The sequence below is a fragment of the Molossus molossus genome, unplaced genomic scaffold (assembly GCF_014108415.1).
Source record: "Molossus molossus isolate mMolMol1 unplaced genomic scaffold, mMolMol1.p scaffold_m16_p_21, whole genome shotgun sequence".
Lineage (NCBI taxonomy): Eukaryota > Metazoa > Chordata > Mammalia > Chiroptera > Molossidae > Molossus > Molossus molossus.
In genome coordinates, this window is record NW_023425357.1 from 6266929 (window position 1) to 6275908 (window position 8980).

An 8980-nucleotide genomic window follows, 5' to 3' on the forward strand; every position below is an offset into this window, starting at 1 on the left:
CGCCCCCTGTTGACTCCTGAGGCCCAAAGCCACGCCCCTGTTTGGGGCTGCTGCGAGGCCTCGTGTAGGCTGCGCGCGCAGCTGACCTGGGGCACCGCCCCCTACCAGCCCTCCGGTCTGCGTGCGCATCCTCCGCAATCCTGTAGGCCTGCTGCCCTAGGCCGCTTTCCGAGGACCTTCTGAGCACTGTCCACCCTCGCACCGGCGGCCTGACGTCTGCCTTCCCTGCAGAGGCTGGGCTGTACGCGCTGCGGTCCCGTCTCATGGCCTCAGTTTCCCCATCTGTAAACTAGACCTAGCGTGGGGAGGGCGCACATGTAGGGTGCCCGGCTCACAATTTGTAACTACTGTCATTTCTGCTGTCTTCTCCCCCTATAAAAAAACACACCTTTCAGTACCCAGCCTCTCTCCAAGCAACACCCGCCCCCCTCCTCAGCCTGGACCAGGGCTGTCCATCCGGCTAAGAGAACTCCATGGTCCCCCTTTCCTATTCTCAACTCACCGGGGCCTCTCACCTCCCAGACCCGGTTTGTGCCCAACAGCACGGGGGCCCAGGCTCCTTGTTCTCATGGTTTAGGTTCCAGCTAAGACATGATCTTTGTGAGGTCTTGCCTTTCTTCTCCAGCCCCCACCCTGCCTCCTGCTGCCCCTTAATCCCTTACATTCTAGCTGTCCCCGTTAATTCCCCCAACTGCCAGCCCTGACTGGTGGCCACCTGAGGAACTGTCTCGTTCACGGATGTTTCCAGTGCCTAAAATTGTGTCTAGCATGTAGGAAATGCTCCATATATACTTGTCAGGGGAGTGACATCAGCAGCCCCAGAATGACCACAGGTGGCTTCAGCAAGTATTTGTTGCCTGAGTGAAGGCAACAGCCCCCTCATCCACTTAAATTCTCCTTGTCTTTCATGAGCTGGCTCCAACTTCCCTTGTACAGGGAGATGACCCTGAGGCCATCAGGGGCCTCTCCTGGACCCCACCACCACCTGTCCCCAGTCACTGTGAGCATCCCCCCCACCAGCCTAGCAACCATGTAAAGGGCCAGCTTTGATGAAGACCCTGGCAGCCTGTCCCCTGTCCATCTCAGACTCACTCGGGCTCAGGGCAGGTTTCTATTCATATTTTATTTTCCTGTTTTTGTGATTTTTTTTAAAGTTTTTTAAGTTTTTATTAAATAAAAAGAGCAGAGGGAGAGGGGGCCTGGGGTCTCTCAGGCTGTGGGAGAGAGCCTTGAGCCCTCCCCTCCCTCTGTTCAAGGTGCACTGCGCAGTGGGCTTGAGGTGTAAGCTGGGTGGGGAGGGCAGCTGGAAGTGCTTGGAGAGGTCAGAGGTCAGGGCCTGTGACCCATCCACACCTCCCAGGAAGACTCAGTGGGCAGGGAGGAAGCCTCCTGGACCCTGACTGGGACTTATCCTGAGGGCTAAGGGCTGGTATGGCCAGGGCCTGTGCTCCAAGCCATAAGGTGGGACCCTAGGCTTGGCTCCTTCCCACCCCACGAGGAGGAAGGGGTGACCATGTCCATTCATTGTAGGGTGCAGGGCTTTGGGGCAGGGTTGCTGGACCCTTCACTCATGGACATCCCAGATCTCAGACAGCAGAGGCGGCAGCTTCTTATCCTGGAGCCGCAGGGCGAAGACCTGCTCCGAGTGCACAGAGCTGAGTGTGCGCAGGCTCACAAGCTTCATCAACATGCGAGGGAAGCGCAGCTGGTCCTGCGGGGGACAGGACAGGAAGGAGGTGGCTGCTGGCCAGGCCCCACACTGTGAGGCTCTGGTCAGCCCTCCAGGACCACCAGGAAGGCCTCTGTCCCCAGGCTGAGCCAGGAGAGCCAGTGTGGGCAGAGGCTAGCGAGAGCGTGGGGACCCCCACCCCTGTGCTTTGACTAGGCCTGGCTCCTTGGTGAGGGGACAGGGACCTGAGGACAGGATCTGCTGAGAGGATCGCAGCCAGAGCTCAGAATGCTGCCAGGGGGACTGGGGAGTCAGACAAGCCAGGCTTAGACAAGGATGCAACACCCCGGCCCCAGGCTGACCCTACACAGGTCTGGATCTTCTGTCCCTCCCCAGACCTCAGGAGTGTGTCTAACTCTGCTGGGAGGGGCTGAGCTCGGGTACCTGGGGCCTCTTGATGCGTGTGTAGGAGAGCAGCGCCTCCACATAGGGCTGCTGCAGGGCCTCCACGCGGCTCGGCTCCTGCACATTGGGCCGGTCAGCTGAGAAGATGTTGATGGCAATGAGGAGGGCGTACTCGGCGTCGTCCAGGCCCAGCCGCCGCATGGCCCTTGAGAACTCGAAGATGGGGTTGATAAACTCCACCTGCAGGCCTGTGGGGTGGGAGGCGGAGCCTGCCTGATAAACATGCCAGCCTGAAACCAGCCCCATACCCCATACCCAGTTCCTGACACTGCCTAGCAGGTGAAGAAAACAGCAGCCATTATAGTGTTGTCACTTCTGCATCCCCATTGTCTATAAGCGTGCCTGGCACGGAGCAGGTGAGCCACAAACCTTGCCTGAGTGAGGGAATGAGTAAGGAGAGCGACCATTTATGCAGTGTCTTCTACCCTACCACCACTTCCACTTCTTCCTGGCTTGTCTCTCTCCGCAGGAACAGGAAAGATTTTAACGCCTAGGTCACATTGTGTCATGCCCTGCGGTGGCTTCCACTGCTCTCAGGGTAAAACCCAAACTCATTTCCAAGAGTGACTCATTCATTTAATCATCAAACTTCACTGGGCATCTACGACATGCCAGGCCCTGGGTAGAGCCATTTATAAGACAAAGTGTGTACTCTGTGGAACTTACACTTGGGGTTGAGGGCACAGATAAGAGACAAATATGTAAAATATCCAGCTTTTTGGGCCACGAGACATTCCCTGATAACACTGGGAAGGACCCTGGCTGGGTGGCTCCGTTGGTGGCAGGGTCATCCCATGCTCCAAAAGGTTGTGGGTTCGCCCTGGCTGGTTTGGCTCAGCGGTTAGAGCATCGACCTGCGGTCCTGAGAGACCCGGGTTCGGTTCCCGCTAAGGGCACGTACCTCGGTTGCAGTTTGTCCCCGGCCCTGGTCGGTCATGCAGGTGGCAGCCACTCGATGTGTTCCTTTCACATCGATGTTTCTCTCTCTCTCTGTTCCTCTCTCTCCCTCCCACTCTACCTGAACAAAAAATGGGAAAGTGTCCTCGGGTGAGGATAAAAAAAAAAAAAGGTTGTGGGTTCAATTCCTGGTCAGGGCACATACCTAGGTTGTGGGCTCAATCCCCGGTCAGGGCGTGTACAGGAGGCAACCGATCAATGTTTCTCTCTCTCTTTCCCTTCTCTCTCGCCAATAAAAACATATCCTTGGGTGAGGATTTTCTTAAAAATTGGTTGGGAGGAGGGTGCCTAGGGGGAAAAAAGGAGAAACATCTGTAACAAAAATAAATAAAAATTGAAAAAAGAAATTTGGACGGAACCAGGGAAGCCAGGATGAGCTGGTCACCCAAGTTCTAGGCAAAGGGACCAGCCAATACAAAAGCTCTGCGGTAGGAGCACATTCGGTGAGTTCATGTAAGAGGGAGACCAGTGTGGCTGGAGGAGGGTGAGCAAGGGGAGAGGGCAGATGAGGACGGACAGGGAATGGAGCCATACCCTGCAGGGCCCATGGCAGACTTCTCTCCCTGGGAGATGGGAGCCATGGAGGGTTCTGAGCAAAAGGATGTGAGCTGACTAGGGTGTTAATAGGATCCTTCTGACTGCTATGTGAACACATTGGGCAGGGGTGGAGGTGGGAGACCAGTGAGGAACCCTGCAATGTGCTAGGGAGACAACTGAGGCCTAGACTGTGGCAGCGGCAGAGGATGTGGGGAAGTGGTAGGACTCCAACCTTTTCTCTAGCCTTACTCTGTGCTCCAGCTGCCTAGGCTTCCTTGTAGTTCCTTAAAACTGTCCAGCTCTTCTCCACCTCAGGGCCTTTGCACGTGCTGACATCCTGCCAAAAACGCTCTCCCCATTGCGCTTCCCTCACAAGGGTTGCTGGGACTGTCCGGGGTGATGGGAGGGCCAGGAGTTAGAGGAAGGGAAGATGGGGTTAGAAGCAGATATCTGGAAGTACAGAAAGATACCCCAGGGAGAGAGCAGGACTTACTAAGAAAGACCAGAGGCCGAGAGGCCTCTGCACATGCAGTTCCTGGTGGGCAATGCTACTCCCAACCTCACTTCTCCTAGGTGATGCCTCTCAGCCTGCAGACCTCGGATCACCTGCACTTCCTCCAGAAGCCCACCGTCTAGGTCACGCTGCCAAGTTAAGTACGCTTAGAGGGCAGGGGTTAGGGTTGCCCTGCATAGCTGCGTAGGTGGCACTCTTCACAAGGGACTGCAATCCAGCCTCCCTCGGGTGAGACCAGGTTGTGGGAGGAGGGAGTATCTTTTCTTTTCCTTTTCTTAAAAGATTTTAAAATTGATTCTTAGAGAGAGAGGAAGGGAAAGGGAGCAGTAGAAACATCGATGTGAGAGTGATACATCGATTGGCCACCTCCAGCGCGCCCCATGTGGAGAATCGAGCCCACAACTCAGGCATGTGCCCTGACCGAGAATAGAACCAGCAACCTTTTAATGCACAGGACAATGCCCAACCAACTGAGCCCCACTGGCCAGGGCTCACCCACTTTAGAGATAAAGAAATGGAGGCTCAGCCCAGCTGGTGTGGCTCAGTGGTTGAGTGTCGACCCATGCATCAAGAAGTCACCAGTTCGATTCCCTGTCAGGGCACATGCCCAGGTTGTGGGCCAGATCCCCAGTTGGGGGCATGCAGGAGGTGGCTAATCATTTCTATCTCCCTCTCTCTAATTATCAATAAAAAAAATTGTTTTAAAAAGAAATGGAGGCTCAGACAGGGACGAGGCAGCCCCAGGTCTCCCAGACAGCAAGAGCCCCATCCTGCCCCTCCCCCCACCCTGCTCTCTGCCATACCTGCACGGTGAAAATCATCCTTGCTGTAGGTGAAGTCCTTCAAGAAAGTAATGCACTCGGTCTCATGGTTATAGCGTCTGGCTGTCTCCAGCAGCATGATCTGAGGGCATGGGAAAGGGGTAGGCAAGGGTGTGAGGAGTCCTGTTGCCCCCTTTAGCCACCAGACCCTCCTCCCCTGGTCTGAATGGGGGGCCAAATCTCAAGGATCATCCCTGGTCCCTCCACCCCACCCCATTCCTGCATTCTCTGTCACAGCAGCCTGCAGTCAACACATTAGACACCCCAATCTCTCTCCCTCCTCTAGTTTCAGAATGAACAGCACCTTCCACTCAGGACACTGTCCCCAGGTGGGTAGGAGGCACAGGGGAAGGGACTGACTGTTTTGTTCATTGATATATGCCCAGCACTTGGAATGGAACCTGGCACACACTAGGCACTCAATTCTTTTTTTTGTTTTTTTCTAATCCTCACCTGAGGATATTTTTTCCATTTATTTTCAGAGAGTAGGAAGGAGGGAGGGAGGAACATTGATGAGAGAAAGATACATCAATTGGTTGCCTCCCACATGCGCCCCGACTGGGGCAGGGGATCGAACAGCAACCAAGGAACGTGCCCTTGACCGGAATCAAACCCGAGACTCTTCTGTCTGCAGGCTGACACCCTAACCTCTGAGCCAAACCAGTCAAGGCTAGGCAGTCAATTCTTATTTGTTACTATTGTTTTGGTTCAGATGTCGACTCCTCTGAATAACCTTTTATGGCACATTCTCTAAAGTGTGTCCCTCCAGCCCAATCTTCAATTATTTTCATCCTCGGCCTGTTTCCTTTCTCTTCCTGGATGATGGGAACCTCTGATTATCTTGTTTAGTGTTTTGACATTCCTCCATAAAATATATCCCCACAAAAGCAAGGACTGAAGGGGTCTTGCTCATCACTGCGCTTCCAGCACCTGTCCTAGGGCTTATCTCTGGATTCCTTCCAAGCATGAGAAAAGGGCTATGCTGAGGATGGGTAGGCTGGCTGTTACCTCAATGGTAGATGCCTTTAAGAGGGCGATCTGGTCCTCACGGCCCAACTGCAGGAAGCCAGGCACCTGCTTGGCAAAGTCCACAATCTCCTGGACTGAGATGATAGCCAGCTCCGTGAAGTGGGCGAAACGCTGTTGGCGGGCATCACGGGACTGGGGGTCTGCGCCCAGAGGCCAGGGCTGGGACAGGGGGTGGGGGGAGCAGAGTTATTCTAGGACTCCTTCCAAGAACCTAAGGCTATGAGGGCACCTTGAGGCAAAGCCTGCACTCTGGGAGGCCCTCCTCTCCAAGACCCTACCCTCTGGAGCCTCATTCCCTTCCCATGCCAGGCCCATCACCCCTCAAGGCTGTGGAAGGGGCAGTACCGTGACTTTGGGCTGGTCAGAGAAGGAGCGTTTGTTGCACTGCAGCTGGGCTGCCACCAACTGCTGGATCATTAGTTCCTGAGCAGCTGTTAACTGGACACCCTCGCCTTCCCCAGAGCCCTGGCCACCTCCGTCGGACCCTCCAGGGGAGGCCCCAGGCCCGGAGGCTGAGCTGCTGCTGACTCCTGGCCCTATGGGTGACTGCTGCTGCTGCTGCTGCTGCTGTTGTTGCTGCTTCCGAATCTTCTTCTTCCGGATCTGTTCTTCGGAGAGGACGCCTGTTGGGGAGATGCAGGCCTCAGCAGAGGCCCCTGGGCTGGGCGGCAGCCAGGCTGGCACTACTCCCTCACCGGCACTCACACTGCTCCCTCATCCCGGCCTCCTTGCACTTGCGCAGCCGGCACTGCTGGCACTTGCGTCGCATGAAGGCATCCATCTGGCAGGTTCCACCACCCCGGCAGGTGTAGCGCCCGGCCCCACCTCGGACCACACTGCGCCGGAAGAAGCCCTTGCAGCCTTCGCAGCTGAGCACATTGTAGTGGAAGCCGGAGGCCTTGTCCCCGCACACGCGGCACAGCTCGTGGCCCAGCATTTTTGGAGCCGGGCCCTTCTTTCGCTTGCGCTCTGGCTCCTCTGCTGGGTCTGGGATGACTGGGGTGGGTGGACAAAAGCCATGAGAGAGCCACAGAGAGAAACCAGCCAGAGAAACAGGCCCATGAGAAAGCAGAGGCAAAGAGCCAGAGTACAGAGTGTGACCCAAGGAGATGGTGATTCAGAGGAAAAGATGTGTATGTCAGTGAACCCCAAAGAATGAATTAAAACGAGTGATGTCAAGGAGGAACAGAAGAAAAAAAAATTAAAAAATTGGAGCCTCCTATCCTCATTTCTGATCTTCCCTTCCTGGATCCCTCCCCTAGCCTCCCATACCAACTCCCAGCCCCTGTCTCTGGGCCCCGCCTCACCCACGCTGCAAGCTGAGCCGGCCCCATCAGTGCCTGGGACATCAGGGTCTGGACCCCCAGGCCACGGCTCTGGACGCTCCTCCTTTACAACGGGTTTAGAAGAGGGGGCGCTGGGCTGAGGGGGTACATTTCCTGAGAGAGGGAGGTACACTTAGTTTTTCCTGACACGTGTGTAATGGGGCGCTGGGCTGGGAAGGGGGTCACTCACCAGGCAAGGGGGTATTCTGGGAACTTGAGGTAGGGGTGGACATGGTGGGGTCACGGAGCAGCCTGCAAAATACAGGGGGGCTCAGAGCCTTGTGGGGCCAGGGCGGTTCAGGTTAGGTCAGCCACAGGTCTTGAGGGGAACACCTTTCTTCCATCTCTCTGAGTCCTCCCTTACTGCATACAGAACCCGACCCCTTCCCTTGCCAGTCTACAAAGTCTCCCCTCCAATTCTAACAGGGCCCACCCCTTCTGCTCCGGGACAGCCTCCAGCTGGGCCTCAAGCCACGCCCCCTCTAGGTCCCGCCCTCTGTAGGCTCCGCCCGCTCCAGATCCCGCCCATCTACTCTTTCCAGGCACTGCCCCTTCTACTTCAATCCGGCTCCACACTCACCTCCTCCTTCCCACTAAGTTTCATCCTTCCTACTCTTACTCCACCCGACCGCTGCTGAGGAAGCAAACCCATCTCTCATTCTGTCACCACCTCCTCCTCCTAGGCTCCGCCCCCATCCTTTCCACCTAGGTCCCGCCCAATCCCTTCCAGGTTCCCCCCTCCCTCCCTCCATAATGAGCCTTCCGATCGCTCGCCCCGTCCCATCAGTACCCTTCCCCAGGCCCCGCCCCATCCCCGCCCACCATCCCCGCCTCCACCCCCTCCCATCATGCTCCGCCCCCACACCTCGCTCCAGGTCCCGCCCCTCTCCGAACACCAGTGGGGGGCGGGGCTCATGGCTGCGCGCGAGGGTCTCGTGGGCGGTCTCTCCCGGGGTCTCCTTCTCCCGTTGCCCTGGAAACAGCCGGGGGCGACGCGAGCTACGGAAAGGAGAGGGAGAAGGAGAGAAGGGGCTGAGCAGAACAGCGCGGGGAACTCCGGGAAGCCCCGTGCTTGAGGCTCCTCCCGCGTCTCCCCACACTCAGGTGCACCTGCGTCTGTCCCCTTGCTCCGCTTCTCTTTCCCCGCTTCTGTATCACCTGGCTCGACACCGCCGCTCCGGTCCTCTCAAAAGTAACTTCGCCACTTCTTCCGGCAACCCCACTGTGCGTCACTTCCGGAGAGGGGAGGGGAGTCGAGGGACGGACTTCCGGTCCGCCTAGGACGAGCCAAGTGGGTTGCCCCGCAGGGAAGTCGTGTACCCGCTGGAAGTTTACCCTCCCCCGCGGCTCCGCTGGAGGCAGGCAGAAGAGTTCCGGGCTCTCTCAGCGAAACGTGGGCCGCGCCAAACCTTCCCGCCGGGTGCGGAGTTCTCTGGGCTCCCTGCAAAAGCTTCACCTGACAAGTCTCCCCAGCTGCAGCTCCTTTTTGCACAGAGCTGAGTTAAAGCACTTTTGTCCCTTTTCGGTTGTTAAAATTTTTCTGATTTTGGAGATGCGCTGATTATTGGTTTTATCATTTCTTTCTTTATTGCTAGTCCTCACCCGACGATGCTTTCCATGGATTGTCGGAGCAAGTGGAAGGGAGGGAGGGAAGCGGAGAGAG

The 8980-nt window shown here is 56.6% G+C and overlaps 1 protein-coding gene across 2 annotated transcripts; it reads right to left on the reverse strand.

Moving 5' to 3' along the window:
- Window positions 1-1146: 1146 nt before the first annotated feature.
- NR1H2 (nuclear receptor subfamily 1 group H member 2) lies at window positions 1147-8529 on the reverse strand. 2 transcript variants are annotated; one of them, XM_036274050.1, is made up of 10 exons: window positions 8428-8529; window positions 8183-8316; window positions 7508-7569; window positions 7300-7431; window positions 6698-6988; window positions 6338-6615; window positions 5972-6151; window positions 4946-5045; window positions 2114-2322; window positions 1147-1711 (listed from the first exon to the last, which is right to left on the reverse strand). In XM_036274050.1, exons 3-10 carry the CDS (start codon window positions 7548-7550, stop codon window positions 1565-1567), a joined length of 1380 nt encoding a protein of 459 aa, XP_036129943.1. In that variant the 5' UTR covers window positions 7551-7569; window positions 8183-8316; window positions 8428-8529; the 3' UTR covers window positions 1147-1564. The 2 variants fall into 2 exon arrangements, with proteins under 2 accessions (XP_036129943.1, XP_036129944.1); XM_036274051.1 differs by having other exon boundaries at window positions 8183-8523.
- Between the last annotated feature and the right edge of the window lie 451 nt (window positions 8530-8980).

What these genes read in the sequence shown, in the direction of transcription:
- NR1H2 (XM_036274050.1), bottom strand. Translation starts at nt 7,550, where the DNA reads ATGTCCACCCCTACCTCAAGTTCCCAGAATACCCCCTTGCCTG. An exon ending in GGATGATTTTCACCGTGCAG is followed by an intron (nt 2,323 to 4,945) that starts GTATGGCAGAGA and finishes CCCACCCCACAG; the next exon opens with GCCTGCAGGTGGAGTTTATC. An exon ending in CACGCATCAAGAGGCCCCAG is followed by an intron (nt 1,712 to 2,113) that starts GTACCCGAGCTC and finishes TGTCCCCCGCAG; the next exon opens with GACCAGCTGCGCTTCCCTCG.